The 18,416-nt window shown below is 52.0% G+C and overlaps 1 protein-coding gene across 1 annotated transcript in view; it reads left to right on the forward strand.

The window, feature by feature from the left end:
- The window catches only part of IL6R (interleukin 6 receptor), a 54,305-nt gene extending 40,537 nt beyond the window's left edge, over window positions 1-13,768 (forward strand). Inside the window, exons 6-10 of the mRNA XM_015419098.1 lie at window positions 3,231-3,375; window positions 5,288-5,334; window positions 8,293-8,371; window positions 9,803-9,896; window positions 13,546-13,768. Of these exons, the coding sequence (XP_015274584.1) occupies window positions 3,231-3,375; window positions 5,288-5,334; window positions 8,293-8,371; window positions 9,803-9,896; window positions 13,546-13,768 (588 nt within the window). The remainder of the gene's footprint in view (window positions 1-3,230; window positions 3,376-5,287; window positions 5,335-8,292; window positions 8,372-9,802; window positions 9,897-13,545) is intronic.
- The last annotated feature ends 4,648 nt before the right edge of the window (window positions 13,769-18,416 follow it).

Here is an 18,416-nt window from a genome sequence, read left to right on the forward strand (position 1 = left end):
AGAGATGGGCGCAGGCGCAGCCAGCGGACCAATGGGTGCGCTGTGCGAGTAACCTGGGGCAGGCAGGACGCCCCGTCGAGCAGCATGCCGCATGCGCGCCACCAGCGAGCTCAGCAAGTCAGCGACTAGCAGGCAGGCAGTGGGCGACTTTGGGCAGGAGGACGGTGATTGGGGGCTTGGGGGGGGGGCGGCAGGGCAGTTGGCGCCCTGGACAGCCCGGCGCTCTAGGCCAGACACTAGCTGGCCTAGTTATAGAGCCGGCCATGCAAAGGTGTCTTAGAGCGGCTTACAAACTCCTTCCCCTTCCCCTCCCCACCACAGAGCTTGGGGGGGGGGCGGCAGGGCAGTTGGCGCCCTGGACAGCCCGGCGCTCTAGGCCAGACACTAGCTGGCCTAGTTATAGAGCCGGCCATGCAAAGGTGTCTTAGAGCGGCTTACAAACTCCTTCCCCTTCCCCTCCCCACAACAGACACCCTGTGAGGCAGGTGGGGCTGAGAGAGCTCTGACAGAAACTGCTCTTGAAGAAGAAGAGAAGAAGAGATTGGATTTATACCCCGCCCTTCACAACCCAAAGGTGTCTCAGAGCGGCTTACAAACTCCTTCCTCTTCCCCTCCTCACAACAGACACCCTGTGAGGTAGGTGGGGGCTGAGAGAGCTCTGACAGAAACTGCTCTTGAAAAAGAAGAAGAGATTGGATTTATACCCCACCCTTCACTACCCAAAGGAGTCTCAGAGCGGCTTACAAACCCCTTTCCCTTCCCCTCCCCACAACAGACAACCTGTGAGGGAGGTGGGGCTGAGAGAACTCTGACAAAAACTGCTCTTGAAGAAGAAGAGAAGAAGAGATTGGATTTATACCCCGTCCTTCATTACCCAAAGGAGTCTCAGAGCGGCTTACAAACTCCTTTCCCTTCCCCTCCTCACAACAGACACCCTGTGGGGTAGGTGGGGTTGAGAGAGCTATGAGAGAAACTGCTCTTTTTCAAGGACAGCTCTTATCAGAACTACGGCTTGCCCAAGGTCATCCAGCCAGGTGCGAGTGGAGGAGTGGGGAATCAAACCCGGCTCTCCCAGATTAGAGTCCGCGCACTTAACCACTAGTAATCAAGAGAGGCAGAGTACAGGTCTTTATCTGAGGTCTGTACCAAATCTTAAAAATTGGGGGGGTGAGGAAGACGAGGAAGATTTCCAGGAGGCGGCAATCGCAGGTCTCGCAGCAGCGCATAATATAGCAATCAGGTCTCTCTTAATTTGGGGGACTTGTCCAGTGGCTCCTTAGAGACCGACAACATGTTCAATGTATAAGCTTTCAAGAGTGACAAACAGTCCCTACCCACTGCCCCGGTGCTGCTCAGAGAGGGGAGAGGAGGAACAGTTTCGTTTCAAGTGAAACCAGGTTCCGTTCAGCCTGTGCGGTCCATCTACCATCGTCTCAGAGGTCGGCTTCACCAGAGAGAACCCCCTCCCACCCAGCCCTCAAGACATTCAAATCTCATTTTCGCAGTGAGGACGAGAATGACTCCTCTCTTTAAAAAAGAGGAAGGAGGAAAGCTGGCGTTCCTCGGCGACTGCATCCTGCCAGCTTGCCCGCGCTGTGCCCACGGCCTTGCCCTTAAAGGCATGTTCTTTTGCATCCATGCCGGATCTGGGGTTGCCAACTCCAGACTGGGAAATCCCTGGAGGTTTGGCATGTGGAGTCTGGTTGGGGGAGAAGAAGAACTGCAGCAGAGTGTAACGCCATAGAGCCCTTTGTTTTTTAAATATATTTATTTATTTAGTCTACCTGAATAAAACCTGGTCTTAAAGGTGCCACTGGACTGTTTTGGACCGGGGGGCCAGGGGGGAGGCTCTGCAGCTTACCTTGCTGCTTCTTGCTCTGACTGAGGGCTGCTGGGAGCAGGGGGTGGGGCTTGTTGCATGTGCCCGCCCCCTGGGCTCTTTACTGCCGGAGCTCCGCTCCTGTGCGCTCCTGCAGGAAATGACCCCTGCATACAACCAATATTTCTAATTCCATGGTCTTCGGCCTAGCGCGGTAGTGTGGCGCAATGTTCAGGTGGGGGAGCCAGTATTGCAAAGACACCATAAGTGTCCAGGGCTCTCTGAAAGGTTGCCAGCTCTGGGTTTGGAAACACCTGGAGATCTGAGGGGCGGAGCCTGAGCAGGGTGAGGTTTGGGGCATAATGCCCTAGAGCAGGGGTGTCAAACATGCGGCCCGGGGGCTGGATCAGCCCCCCGGAGGGCTTCTATCAGGCCCGCAGTAGAACTGGCTGTCTTCTGCTGCTTCTTCCAGTTCTGCTGCTACTGCTGAGTCATCGTAGGTTTGCGGCTTACAGAGACACACCTGAACAGCCATACTCGAGATTGCAACAACACGGACATTTTGATGCAATAATTCAGAGCAAGAGTTGTCAGTTATCAGACACTGTTAAATCAACGAAATATTGCAAGAGTGCTACTGTTTTAAGCATGAATGCCAGGTAGCGGAGATATAATCTTTATAAAGGACACAAACACAAAGGGGTTTTGTTTTAAGTAAAAAAAACCCTTTGTGTTTGTGTCCTTTATAAAGATTATATCTCCGCTACCTGGCATTCATGCTTAAAACAGTAGCACTCTTGCAATATTTCGTTGATTTAACAGTGTCTGATAACTGACAACGGCCCTCATAACAAATGAGTTTGACACCCCAGGTCAAGAGTCCACCCTCTAAAGCTGCTATTTTTGCCAGGATAACTGTTCTCTGTCAGCCAGAATTCTGGGAGAGCTGCAGGTCCCACCTGGAGGTCGGCAGCCACTGCCAGATCAACTTCTGGATGTGGAACAGGGGTCACTGCAGGTGTAGAGGGGCAGGTATCTGTGAATTCCCTGCACTGTGCAGGGGGTTGGACTAGATGAACCTGGAGATCCCTTCCAACTCTATGATTCTATGATTCCTCCTGCTTCCAGGGTCTGAGGACTAAGTTTAATTATTGCTATTTTGTGTTGATATGCCTAGGACAAGTTTTAACCATATTTTATATGCAATTTATTGATTGATTGATTGATTGATTAGAATTCTGTGTAAGCCGCCCTGAGCCCGCCTCAGTGGGGAGGGCGGGGTATAACTGAATTAAATAAATAAATAAATAAATAAATAATCGCCGGGGACAGGCCCATGGGTGGATGAAGTGTAGTCTGATGAAGGAAAAACGGCGGAGGGTTCTCTTCAATGGGATTCTTTTGCTTCCAGGTTTCTCGATTGGAGGTCACTTCCCATGTGATCGATGATGCCTTGCAAAACCTCCCCCACAGGGTTCAAGTGCGAGCCCGCGAAGAATTTGACTACGGAACCTGGAGTGAGTGGAGCCGTGAAAGTACCGGGACACCCTGGACAGGTGTGGAAAGCCCTCTAAGCAGTTGTCACTGCACACGCATTGGCCAATCACCCCTGAGCTCTTGGATTCAGCAGAAAGGACAGACTCAAAGCGTATTCAGTCTATGAATAGGTTTGATAGCCCAGAGAAGTAGTTGGATTAGTCTGTTGCACCCAAAACAACAAAGAACCTTTATGGCCCCTTAAGAGATTGATGTTTTTACTGTGGCATCAGCGTTCATGAACCAAAGCCCATTTGGTCAGATTAAGCTTTCAGTTCCTTCCCAGGGAATCTTGGGAACAGTAGTTCTGTGAGGTGGGGCATGTGTCACCTTCAGTATCATCACCAAACTGCAATTCCCAGGATTCACACTTCCTGGGAGGTAAATCCCATTAAAGGAAGTGGAACTTATTTCCAAGTAAACAAGTCTAGGTAGGGTTGCCAACTCCAGCTGGAGGACATCCTGGAGATTTGGGAGTGGTGTAGGGTTGCCAGTGCTAAATAGGGATATTCCTGGAGATTTGGGGGTGGAGTCGGGAGGGCAGTGTTTGGGGAGAGGAGGGACCTCGGCAAGGTTTAATACTACAGAGTCCATGCTCCACAGCTGCTGTTTTCTTCAATGGAACTGCTTTGGTTGGTGTAGTAGTTAGGAGCGTGGACTCTAATCTGGGAGAACTGGGTTTGAGTCCCCACTCCTCCACAAGCAGCTGCTGGGGTGACCTTGGGTCAGTCACAAGTTCTCTCAGAGCTGTTTTCTCAAGAGCAGTTCTCTCAGAGCTCTCTCAGCTCCACCTACCTCACAGGGTGTCTGTTGTGGGGAGAGGAAGGGAAGGAGGTTGTAAGGGAAGGGTGGGGTATAAATCCAATCTCTTCTTCTTCATCATCTTCTTAACTAGAGACACCGGGATTGTACCTGGGACCTTCTGCGTGTGAAGCAGAGGTTCCTCCACTGAACCACAGCCCCTCCCCTCTGTCTCACAACAATCCTGTAAGGTTGGTTAGGCTGAGAGGGTGTGCTGCTTTGCCCAAGGTCACCCAAACAGCTTCCGTGGTAGAGTGGGGATTCGAACCTGGGTTTCCAAGATCCTAGTAGGACACTCTAACTACTACACCACACAAGCACTCAGGATTGGTAACTTCTGAATGGTTCTCTGTCCTTGTGCCTGTAAAAGCGGCTTCACTGCTACAGTGAAAAAGAACTGGTGTTTAGCTCCTTGCCAGGAAACAGTTTCACTTGGAGGTTTTGGCATCTCACCCTTCTGTTAAAGAGGCAGGCCTGGTCCCAGCTGCCGTTCCTGGTCAGTTGGCAACCCTGTATGATGGGGAAGCGGGCCTCCAATCTATGTGGAGCCCTTCCCAAAGCAGACCCGCCAAAGCAAACTTTCATATCGCACCTTTCTACTAAGTGAAATTTTTCTGCAGAATAGTTACTGACGCATTCCTATACGATAGATTCAGGTGGGGAGCAGTGTTCCCTCTAAGCTGAGTCAGTGTGATCTAGCTCACAGTTTTTTTAGCCTCCGGCTCACACGTTTTTGTCTCAGCTCAGGAAGGAGGGCTCCAGGGCAAACTAACTTGTGCGGCAGCCAAATCGCTCGCTCACGGCTTCAATGCCAGGAGCTCAAGCCAAAAGGACCAGGTAGTAGGTGATAGGAAAGACCTCGGCCTGAGACCCTGGAGAGCCGCTGCCAGTCTGAGTAGACGATTCTGACCTTGATGGACCGAGGGTCTGATTCCGAATAAGTCAGCTTCCTGCGTGAGAGTAGGGGAGGGTGTGATAAGGTACTTGAGGTCCTCGCTGGGGAGACAAGAGGGGTATGAACGAAGGAAATAAGTCTCCCATCCTGCAGCTCCTCTCTTTGGATATGAGTTCCCTTTGCCCTGACAGCACGGCTTTCTTTTCAACCATTTCTTTTTCTGGCTGCCGTTTCAGAACCCCCAGAGCCTGAGTCGGAGACGACGGCTTCGCACATCCCAAAGGTAAGAGGGCATTTGCTCCACCTGCCCCTGTTCTGCAAGCGCGGTCTCTGTTCTCTGGTTCCTTTCCCTGGAGAACTCTTTTTGCCCTGGGGTGGGCAGCAGTGTTCCCTCTAAGCTGAGTTAGTGTGAGCTAGCTCACAGTTTGTGAGCCTCCGGCTCACACATTTTTGTCTTCGCTCAGGAAGGATGGCTCCAGAGCTAGCTAATTTATGCAGTAGCTAAATCTCTCGCTCACAACTTTAATCACGGTAGCTCACAAAGTAAAATTTTTGCTCACGAGACTCCATAGCTTAGAGGGAACATTGGTGGGCAGATGTTTGAATGTTGTGAGTGTGAGCGGCTTGCCTCATTTCTCTTTGGGGATCTGATCAATGGTCCCTCTGATTTCCCACCACCACCACGGAAGAAGAAGAGGAGATTGGATTTATACCCCGCCCTTCACTCCCCGAAGGAGTCTCAGAGCGGCTTACAATCTCCTTTCCCTTCCCGTCCCCACAACAGACACCCTGTGAGGTAGGTGGGGCTGACAGAGCTCTGAGGAATCTACACATTAGGTGTAGTGGTTAAGTGCATGGACTCTAATGTGGGTCTGATTCCCCACTCCTCCACTTGTACCTACTGGATGACCTTGGGCAAGCCATAGTTCTCGCACAACTGTTCTTGAAAAAGAGCAGTTCTGTCACTCTCAGACCCACCTACCTGTGGGGAGGGGAAGGGAAAGGAGTTTGTAAGGACGGGGTATAAATCCAATCTCTTCTCTTCTTCTTCTGTGAGAACTGCCCTTGAGAGGACAGCTCTGAGAGAACTTGTGACTGACCCAAGGTCGCCCAGCTGGCTGCATGTGGAAGAGGGGGGAATCAAACCCAGTTCTCCCAGATTAGAGTATGCACTCTTAACCACTACACCAAACTGGCTCTCACAGAGCGGAGCAGTTCGCATCGTGAGCAGACTATAACTGCTGGGATCTTAAAATGGGCAACGGAAGGCAAAGCCAGCCACAACATGGCTGCCACAGGTCAACTTCAGTCAGTGAAGATCCTTGTGCTATGGTGGCAGCTGCTGCCAAAGCAACATTTTTTTTTTTAAAGAAGAAAAAGAGATTGTATTTATACCCCACCCTTCACTCGGAGTCTCAGAGCGGCTTACAATCTCCTTTCCCTTCCCCTCCCCACAACAGACACCCTGTGAGGCAGGTGGGGCTGAGAGAGCTCTGACAGAAACTGCTCTTTTTCAAGAACAGCTCTTGTCAGAAGTATGGCCTTCCCAAGGTCATCTAGCCAGGTGCAAGTGGAGGAGTGGGGAATCAAACCTGGTCCTCCCAGATTAGAGTCCGCGCACTTAACCACTACACCAAATACACATCCAATCAAATCTCCAGCAGCCAATCAAAAGACTTGTTGGGAAGAAGCCCCACCCGGCCCCTCCCACTTTCTAAAAACAGTTGGTAGGCGCGAGGAAAGGTGTTGGCAGGCGCTGTGGTTCCGATGGACAGTGATCTACACATTATTTCTGTTAGTTGAGGAGCATTGTGAGGACTTTGTGCTGAGTGAGACACGGGAGTGTTATGTCTCCCAGACCCACACTGGCTGTTTTCTGTTTCTGACCACAGCATGCAGGGAGGAGTAGCCGTATTCCTCCCTGGCTGCATGCTGAGAACCAGTTTGGTGTAGTAGTAAAAAGCACGGACTCTAATCTGAGAGAACTGGGTTTGATTCCCCACTCCTCCACTTTCACCTCCTGGATGACCTTTGGGTCTGTCACAAGTTCCCTCAGAGCTGTTCTCTCAAGGGCAGTCCTCGAAAGAGCTCTCTCAGTCCTACTTACCTCACAAGGGTGTCTGTTGTGGGGAGGGGAAGGGAAAGGAGATTATAAACCACTCTGAGACTCCGAGTGAAGGGCGGGGTATAAATCCAATCTCTTCTTTCTTCTCTTCTACTCCCCCCCCTTGCTATTTTTGCATCCTCAAATCATCCCCCGGAGTTGCTATTGGCTCCATTGTAAAAATCACACTATGTATGTGGCTACATCTACGTTTTACCTCAGAGTCAAACATGGCTCCAGGGGACGGTTTGAGGACACGACAATAGCGTGACGGGATAGGGTAAAAAGCCGCTCCTCCCCAACTGCCATGGTTGCGGACAAAAAAGAGCCGCTTTGCATCTGGAAGGCACGAAACTCCCATCGCACCTGTGTTACAAAGCGCTGGTCCTCAAGAAGCTGGAAAGATTTGTACTATTCAGATGGACCGCTGAGTTCTCGGGTGCCCGTCTCCTGACAATGAGTTCCCGTCTCCTGACAATGAGCTCCCATCAAGAAAGCTCCAAGTCCCAACTTTAAAGAAGAGAACAGATTCTGCTGTGGGACAAACGGAAGCAGGGTGGCGCCTTCAGCAATGTGAAGTTGTGTGTGTGTGTCTGAGGGAACTGCCCTTGTTGTGTGTGTACTGGGGGGGCTGGCCGCAAAATAGGAGCGTTTCAAATGTTTCCCTGTTTTCACCCACGAAAGGTTGTAAGGTTTGGGGCCGCTTTCCTCTGGGGATTGCAGGAAGCGGAGAGCATCGCAGGAAGTTCAGCTCAGCCTCCCTGGGATGTATTGGAATCCTCACTTGAATCGCCCCATTGACACTCAATGTTAAGCTTCGAGCCGACGAAGGCTCCTCCGAACTAACGTACGATTGGTCGCCCTCTACCAGCGACCAATCAGAATAACGCACAGTCCCTGAGCGGGAAGAACTCCTATTGGTCCTTATCTACGCAACCTTATTGGTTGATTATTGTAAATAGGTGTGGCTATGTTGGCCCGGGAATGTTTAAAAGGAGCCTAGCTCCCAATGTTAAACTGTTCTGGTTTTGAATGCGTTTGAGTGTTTGTTCGCTACTTCATTAAAGCTGAATCACTTAGCTGAAATCATTCTCCGAGTCTTTGTTAGTGCGATCTAACACTCCCTTTCTTTGACAGGTTCCGGATGATTATCCTTTTGTTACCTCGAATGTGTCCACGACTCCTGAATTCCCCATTGACTCGGAGAAGCCAGCTGGTAAGGCGCCACCAGACTCAACCTTTGTTCTGTTGCTTCAGACCAACACAGCGACTAGCCTGAATCGATCTTCTTTGTACGCCGGACTTTTGTCTTTTCCAACAGGAGGGACAGGGAGAGACCCTGGAGGCTTCCTGGTTATCTTGTGGCTGAGGCGACAGCCCAGCCAGGGAATTCTTGAATCTCCTCTTTAGCCACCAAGTGACACCAGTTTGTTAAAGAAGCCGGTAGCTGAAACTGACCTGGAAACACATCTAGCCAGGCGAAATGGCACAGAGTGAATGTCAAGCAGCGATCCTCTGCTGTCGGAGTCGATAAGCCTGAAACAGCACCAGAGGGAATCTCACTGCTCAAGACCCACTGCTCACACCATCTCAGTTTGCTGCAGCCAGTTTGGCGTAGTGGTTAAGTGCGGGGACTCTAATCTGGGAGAGCCGGGTTTGATTCCCCACTCCTCCACTTGCACCTGCTGGATGACCTTGGGCAAGCCGTAGTTCTGTTCTTGAAAAAGAGCAGTTTCTCTCAGAGTTCTCTCAGCCCAACCTACCTCACAGGGTGTCTGTTGTGGGAGGGGAAGGGGAAGGAGTTTGTAAGTCGCTCTGAGACTCCAAGTGAAGGGCGGGGTATAAATCCAATCTCCTCCTCCTCCTCCTCCTCTTCTTCCTCCAGTCCTGATTGGCCCAGGGATCCTGGAGGTTTTTCACCTTTCCCTGGGCATAGAGCAGGGGGTCACTGGGGGAGGGGGAGTGGCTGTGAATTTCCTGCATTGGGGTCCCTTCCAGCTCTATGTTTTTATGTTTCTTAATAAATTCAGAGGGAGGGGTGGCAATTATTGTTTAACATCTGAATTTAGAGAGACTCCCTTACTGGCAACTGAGAATCACGTTGGAGACGAGCCCTACTAAGAGAGAACAATGGGGCTTATCTCTACCTTGATTCTCAGTCTCTGGTAATGGGAGTGTCTCTACATTCAAATGATTTCATTAAATGCCATACAGCCCGAAAAATCTACAACAACTAATGGAAGAAGGAGGAGGAGGAGGAGATTGGATGTATACCCTGCCCTTCACTCGGAGTCTCAGAGCGGCTTACGAACTCCTTTCCTTTCCCCTCCCCGCAACAGACACCCTGTGAGGTAGGCGGGACTGAGAGAGCTCTCTCGAGAACTGCCCTTGAGAAGACAGTTCTGACAGAACTGTGTCTTGCCCAAGGTCATCCAGCAGCTGCACGTGGAGGAGTGGGGAATCAAACCTGGTTCTCCCAGATTAGAGTCCATGCACTCAATCACTACACCAAACTGGCTCTCAAACAGGATAGTTTGGCTCAGTCCAAAAGGAGACCAATATATTAATGATTAGTCTGCCAGTCGGCACAGTTCTTTCCCAGAGTTTGGCGACCCTTTTCCTAATTGTGCTCCCTTCTTGTTTTCAGTGGAAGTTGCCGTGGACATGTCTCTTCATACGTTCCTCATCCCAGCAGGCACTGTGATCTTGGGTCTCGCCCTGGTGGTTGGCATTGTCATCCGGTAAGGAAGGAATTGTGGAGAAGGGAGGGATGTAATCGATTCATGGAGGAGAGGTCTATCAGTGGCTACTACCCATGGTGACTGAGGGGAACCTCCACGTTCAGAGGCAGTCAGCCTCTGGATCCCACCGCCAGGAGGCAGCATCAAGGGAAGGCCTCAGCCCCTCTGCCCTGTTGTTGGCCCTCCGGAGGAACTGGTTGAGGCCACTGTGTGAGACGGGATGCTGGACTAGATGGACCCTCACTGGTCTGACCCAGCAGGGCTCTTTTTACGTTCTTATGAGGAGAAGGCCTCAGCCCCTCTGCCCTGTTGTTGGCCCTCCAGAGGAACTGGTTGAGGCCACTGTGGGAGCCAGGATGCTGAACTAGAGGGACCCTCACTGGTCTGACCCAGCAGGGCTCTTCTGATGTTCTTATCAGGGGAAGGCCTCAGCCTCTTATGCCCTGTTGTTGGCCCTCCAGAGGAACTGGTTGAGGCCACTGTGTGAGGCAGGATGCAGGACTAGATGGACCCTCACTGGTCTGATCCAGCAGGGGTCTTCTGATGTTCTTCTGAGGGGAAGGCCTCGGCCTCTCTGCCCTGTTGTTGGCCCTCCAGAGGAACTGGTTGAGGCCGCTGTGTGAGGCAGGATGCGGGACTAGATGGACCCTCATTGGTCTGATCCAGCAGGGCTCTTCTGATGTTCTTCTGAGGGGAAGGCCTCGGCCTCTCTGCCCTGTTGCTGACCCTCCGGAGGAAGTGGTTGAGGCCGCTGTGTGAGGCAGGATGTGGGACTAGATGGACCCTCACTGGTCTGATCCAGCAGGGCTCTTCTGATGTTCTTCTGAGGGGAAGGCCTCGGCCTCTCTGCCCTGTTGTTGGCCCTCCGGAGGAAGTGGTTGAGGCCACTGTGTGAGACAGGATGTGGAACTAGAAGGACCGCCGGTCTGATCCTGCATGGCTCTTCCGTTGTTCTTATGGGAACAGGATGAGATCGGTCACTGGCTTGCTTTAGCCACAGCCACCAAAGATCTTGTCTGACGATTGCGGTTTGGAGAGGGTAGGGGGAGAGAAGTGAAGGTGGAAGGAACGTAGCTGCCGGTGGCGCTCCACAAATCCTTCCTCAGGAGAAGATAATACAGAGGTTCCACTCTTAGCCCAGGGTCGCCAACCTCCCAGTGAAACTTGGAGATCTCCCGGAATTGCAACCAATCTCCAGACGACAGAGATCAGTTCCCCTGGAGAAAATGACTGTTTTGGAGGGTGGACTCCATGGCATTGTATCCTTCTGAGGCAGGGCTCCCAGGTCCCCCCTGGACACTAGTGGGTTCATAGGGTTGCCGGCTCCAGAGTTAAGACAATCCAGGATATTTGGGGGTGGAACCCTGGTGAGGACAGGGACCTCAGTGGGGCACAATGCCACAGAGTCTGCCCTCCAAAGCAGCCATTTCCCCCAGGGGAACTGATCTCTGAGGAGCTGTAATTCTGGGGGGATCCCCAGGGCCCACCTGGAGAGGCTGGCATCCCGAGGTCCCTTCCTGAGCATTGTTCCCAAATCACCAGTAATTTCCCAACCCACAATTGGCAACCCTGTCTTGGCCTTCTGCTCATTCAGAAAGCTGTGTGAGATCTTGTAAACAGCCCCGTGCAGGCGGAAGAACACCTGTGGGCTTTGTTTCGATTTTTAAGAGAACGTAAGGGAAGCCAATGTTGGATCAGGGCCAGTGGCCCATCCAGTCCAACACTCTGTGTCACACAGTGGCCAGAAATACCAGGGGCCATCAGGAGGTCCAGCAGCGGGGTCAGGACACTAGAAGCCCTCCCCCTGTTGCCCCCCGAGAGCCAAAAGAAGAAGAAGAGATTGGATTTATACCCCGCCTTTCACTACCCAAAGGTGTCTCAGAGCGGCTTACTAACTCCTTTCCCTTCCCTTCCTCCCCACAACAGACACCCTGTGAGGGAGGTGGGGCTGAGAGAGCTCTTGACAGAAACTGCTCTTTTTCAAGGACAGCTCTTATCAGAACTATGGCTTGCCCAAGGTAATCCAGCAGGTGCAAGTGGAGGAGTGGGGAATCAAACCCGGTTCTCCCAGGTTAGAGTCCGCGCACTTAACCACTATACCAAAAGACAGAGCATCACTGCCCCAGACAGACTGTTCCATCTATAGTAAAGGTAAAGGTTTCCCTTGCTCGAAAGCCAGTCGAATCTGACTCTAGGGTGTGGTGCTCATCTCCGTTTCCAAGCCAAAGAGCCAGCGCTGTCCGAAGACGTTTCCGTGGTCACGTGGCTGGCATGACTAGATGCCGAGGCACATGGAACACTGTTCCCTTCCCACCGAAGCGGTACCTATTTATCTACTTGCAATTTCTTGCTTTCGAACCGCTAGGTTGGCAGGAGCTGGGACCAGGGACGGGAGCTCACTCCGTCATGCGGCACTCGGGTCTCGAACTGCTGAACTACCGACCTTCCGGTCTGCAGTTCAGTGTCTTAACCACTTGAGCCACCGCAGCCCTAGTTCCATCTATACCTTGTGGCTAATAGCCACTGATGGACCTCTGCTCCAGATGTTGATCCAATCCCCTCTTGAAGCGGTCTATGCTTGTAGCCGCCGCCACTTCCTGCGGCAGTGAATTCCACGTATTAATCACTCTCTGGGTGAAGAGGGACTTCCTTTTATCTGTTCTAAGCCTACTGGTCACCAATTTCATGGAGTGCCCACGAGTTCTTGTATTGTGAGAAAGGGAGAAATGGAATCCTTTCTCTACCTTCTCGATCCCATGCATAATTTTGTAAACCTCCAGGGCTATTTTTGGGCAGGAACGCACAGGAACCGAGTTCTGGCTGGCTTCAGAGTTGGCCACACCCACTACAGCCCAAACCTCCCTTCAAGGTGGGGCTTGCCCGGGCTCCCTGCAGCCGCGGGCACCCGGGCAAGTCATGCGGCACTCGGGTCTCGAACTGCTGAACTACCGACCTTCCGGTCTGCAGTTCAGTGTCTTAACCACTTGAGCCACCGCAGCCCTAGTTCCATCTATACCTTGTGGCTAATAGCCACTGATGGACCTCTGCTCCAGATGTTGATCCAATCCCCTCTTGAAGCGGTCTATGCTTGTAGCCGCCGCCACTTCCTGCGGCAGTGAATTCCACGTATTAATCACTCTCTGGGTGAAGAGGGACTTCCTTTTATCTGTTCTAAGCCTACTGGTCACCAATTTCATGGAGTGCCCACGAGTTCTTGTATTGTGAGAAAGGGAGAAATGGAATCCTTTCTCTACCTTCTCGATCCCATGCATAATTTTGTAAACCTCCAGGGCTATTTTTGGGCAGGAACGCACAGGAACCGAGTTCTGGCTGGCTTCAGAGTTGGCCACACCCACTACAGCCCAAACCTCCCTTCAAGGTGGGGCTTGCCCGGGCTCCCTGCAGCCGCGGGCACCCGGGCAAGCCAAGGGAAGGCATGGGGGTGTGATGTAACGTGCTAATGAGCTGCACTGTCAGGGGTGGGGCCTAATATGCTAATGAGTGTCTGCTGTTGGGTGTGGCCTAATATGCTAATGAGTTTCTGCTGGGCTTTTTCTACAAAAAAAAAGCCCTGTAAACCTCTATCTCACGCCGTGCTTGAGCTCTGTGTCTTCTTTTAAAACCTCGCCTTGCCATCACTGTTTTCCAGGTACCGGAAAAAATGGTGGATGCCGTCTTCCGGAGAGGCAAAGCCGAAGGCCATACCATCGTATTCCCTGGTTCCGCTGGGTTCGGGGCCCCCTCTGAGCTTGTCACCTCTCCTGTCCCCTCCTGCCTCGCCCGTCAGCGAGAGCTCTGTGGACAGCCCCAGGATCCTGGGAAATAGTCCCTATGACATTTCCAACGCAGACTACTTCTTGCTGCCCAGGTAGCAGGCAGGCATTGGATCAGAGGTCATGGGACTTTACAGTGCCTTTGGGCACGGGAATTTCACCCTGGAGAACCGAGCGTGAAACCAGACCACCCATCCGGAAAGCATCGATGCTAAAACCCGCTTGGATTTTGCCGTTTTCAGTCCAATCTCACAGCGATCCACCCTGCTCTGGACTCCTCCACCCGGAATCCTCGTCTTTCAGTCATCAGGACGGTATTCGTAGAGAGTCTGGTTTCTCGGTCCACAGAAGAGACTTTGGAGCCCGTTGCGAATGCCTCTCTGTAGGATGATGGGGTGACGTCAAGGTTCCATCTGGCACAGTGTTTCTTCACCTGCAGCGGCTTGCTGGAGAAAACGGAGACATTACGGAATTGTTCCTTGTCGGGATGCCTGTAGGAATTTCCCAGACGTGGAGGCCAAGAAACGGTTGGGACGTCATGCTGAGAAACGTATTGGCCCCCATGCCATGTTAGGGAGGCAGTCGGGGGATCTACCGTCATCGAGGCCACATTCAGTGGCCTTCAGAAAGCAGCGTTGGGGTTTCCACAAGCTAATGGAGGACAGCCAGAGAGACAGAGAGAGAGAGACTATCTCCCATAATGCACTGGGAATGGCAGCCCCCACAATGCTGTGCTGTTGCCTAGGGGGGAAAAACCAATCCGAAACAACCCTCTGCCAGCATTCTGGGGTAACGCCTCCTCCCCACACCGCTGTTTCAGTTACGCAACGCATGCTCGGATCCCGCTGAGCTGTGAGACAAGACTTTGCAGGAAACTCTCGCTCTGACACGACACCCTCGTTTACCCAACATGCCTTGCATCACGCGAGCAAGGGGACTCTTGTTCGTGATCCGCTTGACGAGCAGTTGCCGAGAAGTGGAACTGTGGAAGACTTTGTTGTTCACTGTAGTTATGAAACCCTGGGGTGACACAGGCCCTCTGCTGCTGAGCCGACTTTTTCCATAAGTCAAAGCATGAGACCATTTCCACACACACCCACCCCCCAGTTTTTCTTTCGGGTGCTGAACTAATACCATCGGGCTGAATTTCCTGCTCCGACGGAACGTGACGGTCGCCCACACAGGGGTGTCGCTCGCGTAGGAGATAGTGATGAAGTCAGCAGGGAGGAGGTGTTAAAAGGCACGGTGCTTCCCAGGGAAGGCCGGCCAGAGTGCAAAGGGACCCGATTCAAGCCAGACGAATGCTCCTGGCAGCCTGTCTGGGGGGACAGGCTTGGATGCGTGGCTATGGAATGTCCAACGGAGCGTTTATCTTCACACACACACACGTGCCCTTGCACCCTGCTCCTTTAGGGTAAGAACGAACATTTCCCGGATGAGCACACCAGAAGATTTCACAAACTGAAAGATCTTTCTCCCCCCCCTCCTTTCTATTCTACTATGCCTCAGTTTCCCCTCAGGCTTCCTTCCTTTTTTGTGTCACCATCCCCCCCCCCCCCCCCCCCCCGTGCCTTCCTGTGTGTTTTTCCCCAGGGGGTTATCAAGCGTACCCTGAACTGAGCCAGTCCAGGACTGAGTATCGAACTACTTTAGAGCAGTGGTTAAGTGCGCGGACTCTAATCTGGGAGAACCGGGTTTGATTCCCCACTCCTCCACTCGCAGCTGCTGGATGACCTTAGGCAAGCCATAGTTCTGTCAGAGCTGTTCTCGAAAAAGAGCAGTTTCTGTCAGAGCTCTCTCAGCCCCACCTACCTCACAGGGTGTCTGTTGTGGGGAGGGGAAGGGAAAGGAGATTGTAAGCCGCTCTAAGACTCCCTTCGGGTAGTGAAGGGCGGGGTATAAATCCAATCTCTTCTTCTTCTTGAGTCTGGAAGACTCAGGTTCAAATCCTCACTCATGCCATGTAAGCTCGCTGGGTGACTTTGGGCCAGTCACGATCTCTCAGCCTAACCTACCTCACAGGGTTGTTGTGGTATTAAAATGGAGGAGAGGAGAAGGATGGAAGCTGCTTTCCCCCGCTGAGGAGAAAATACAGGGTAGAAATGAAGTACAAATAAAGAAATAAAGTTCAGGCTCCCATTCACCCATGAAACTCCCTAAGTGGCCCGGAGCCAGGCACTTCCTGTCGATCTCTGCCTCAGCTGAACTTACCTCACAAGGGTGTTGTGAGGGTCAAATGGAAGAGAGGACAAGCAGATGTGCCCACCGGAGGTCCTTGGCGAGATAAAAATGCAACACAGCCCGCGCGTCGTGTAATGGCTAGAGTGTCAGACTAGGACTTGGGAACCCGGGTTCGAATTAGCTGTGAAGCTCACCGGGTGTCCTTGAAACTGTCACTCTCTCAGCCTAGCCTACCTCACAGGGTTATTGTGACGGCAGAACAGAAGAGTGGAGAATCCCGTGTGCTTCCCTGGGGTAAAAATCAGATAAATATAGAAGCTGCATTCCTCACAAATTTGTTTTTCTCAGTGAGGAATCACCGAGAGTTTCCCAAGGAGCCCTAATTTCCCTTTCAAGCGCAGCCATGGGTTGGTTATACGCTCAGCTTTTGAGGGACAATCGCGAGGCCCAAGAGCTTTGTGCGTATGTGCCAGGATGTGCCTCAGAATCCTTTGCCATATACAGAGGTTCAGGGGCCTCCCACACTGGACCTCAACTCTTTGCTAGGCAGGGCTATTTTGGGGCAGGAACGCACAGGAACGGAGTTCCGGCTGGCTCCCAAGTTGTCCACGCCCAGCAGGAACTCATTAGCATAATAGGCCACACCCAACGGCAGAAACTCATTAGGATTTGGCTACATTAGGGGTGTGTGGCCTAACATGCAAAGGAGTCCCTGCTACAAAAAAAGGCCCTGGGTTTTGACAACAAACAAGGTAAACAGGATAAGAAGCAAAAGGTGCGTGTGGCTGGATGAACACACTTCTGGTAACATGTGGGTGCAGCCTAATGTGCTAATGAGCTGTCCTGGCAGGGGTGTGGCCCAATATGCTAATGAGTTTCTGGTGTTGGGTGTGGCCTATTATGCTAATGAGTTCCTGCTGGGTTTTTTCTACAAAAAGAGCCCTGTTGCTAGGCATTGGCCACCAAAACCGCTGTGCACAGCAGAGAACTCTGGCACACATGTGCAGGGCTCTTGATCCTGCTGTGGCTCATGACTGTGACACGAAAGATGAACCAGTGACCTTCTACGCATTACCATTATTGGTTTGTTGATCCCATGCATGTTAATCCCATGCATATGCAGCTACTTTTGTTAGCTGCACGCCTGAACATGGCTGGTGCTCCCCTTCCCCTTCCCAGTCTCAGAGGTCTATGCTCCCTTTTACACACTGCGTAGAAGAAGGTGGCAGAATCGTACTTCAGACTGCAGGTGGGAGCATCGCGGTTTTGAATGCTGTCTTGCATGAAAGCAATTCCCCGCCTGTAATAAACTAGCAGAGGGCTTTGCTAACCCTTCTCCCTGATAAGCTAATTTAATTCCCCACTCCTCCACATGCAGCTGCTGGTGTGACCTTGGGTCAGTTGCAAGTTCTTTCAAAGCTGTTTTCTCGTGAGCAGTTCTGGAAAGAGTTCTCTCAGCCCCATGTACCTCACAGGGTGCCTGTTGTGGGGAAGGGGAAGGAGATTGTAAGCCACTCTCCTTCGGGTAGTGAAGGGCGGGGTATAAATCCAACCTCTTCTTTTTCGCCTTCTTCCTCTTCTCCTTCTCCTTCTTATTGGTGTGGGAACCTTCCAGAGTATTATTCTCCAGCTGGGAGCAGTAATAGTACAAGCCAGAATTCTGTCTTCTTGGTTTACCACCTCCCTTCTGTGTAATGTGTAGAACAACTCCGTTTGGGTTTGATTTATACATGAAGCCTAATGAAGTGGTGGAATACTGAGGTCGTAGACTCAGACAACAGTTTGGTGAGGCCATTTTGAACGCTCTCCTGTACACAAAAGAAAAAGACAAAAAAAAGAATGTTTTTTTTTAAAAGCACGTCAAGGGGACAGTTTCCTGCTGTGCTAGATGTCTACATGCAAAGACGTTTTAAAAACCTGGTGAACATTAAAAAAATGTGATTTCCATCCTGCAGTCTGCTTTCTCCCACTTCATCCGTCCTCCTGCAAGCAAGGAAAGCCAGTGTGGTACAGTGGTTAGCAAGTCAGCTGAGGCCTGGATTCGAATCCTCACTCAGTCAGCTCCAAAATCACCGGAAAACCCCGAGCCGGTCGCTCTGGCTCCCTTTTAACCTGCCTCACAAGGCTGTGTTGAGGACAGACTGGGGAGGGGGCAGCAGTAGAGAGAGCCCTGTATCCCCACCCTAAGACCCCTAGAAGGAAGGAAGACAGAACTACAGACCGGGCTCAATAACAAGCGAGAGTTCAGGGTTGAAAAAACAACAGTTGGGTGTACGTGGGGAGACTTTGGAGGCCTTCTCTCTTTTCCTGTGTGGGTGAAGCATGCTTGTGCAGGCGAAGAAGAGGACTGTTGAGCAAGAGCGGGGCCCAGCCGGCTCCGGTGGGAGGTCCGGTGGTGAAACCCCCCAGCCCGGCAGCTGCTTCCAGTTCTTCTTTTGGGTCGCTCCTTGAGTGATCAACAGCCTCAGAGGAGGAAGCGAACCGTCTCTCTGGGCGCCGGGGGAAGGTTCTGAAGTCCCGTCCCCCCCCCCCCCCACGGCCGCCTTCTGAAGCCTCTGACTGCTCC

Source organism: Gekko japonicus, unplaced genomic scaffold (genome assembly GCF_001447785.1).
Source record: "Gekko japonicus isolate JY-2015 unplaced genomic scaffold, Gekko_japonicus_V1.1 scaffold25, whole genome shotgun sequence".
NCBI classification, from domain to species: Eukaryota; Metazoa; Chordata; class Lepidosauria; order Squamata; family Gekkonidae; genus Gekko; species Gekko japonicus.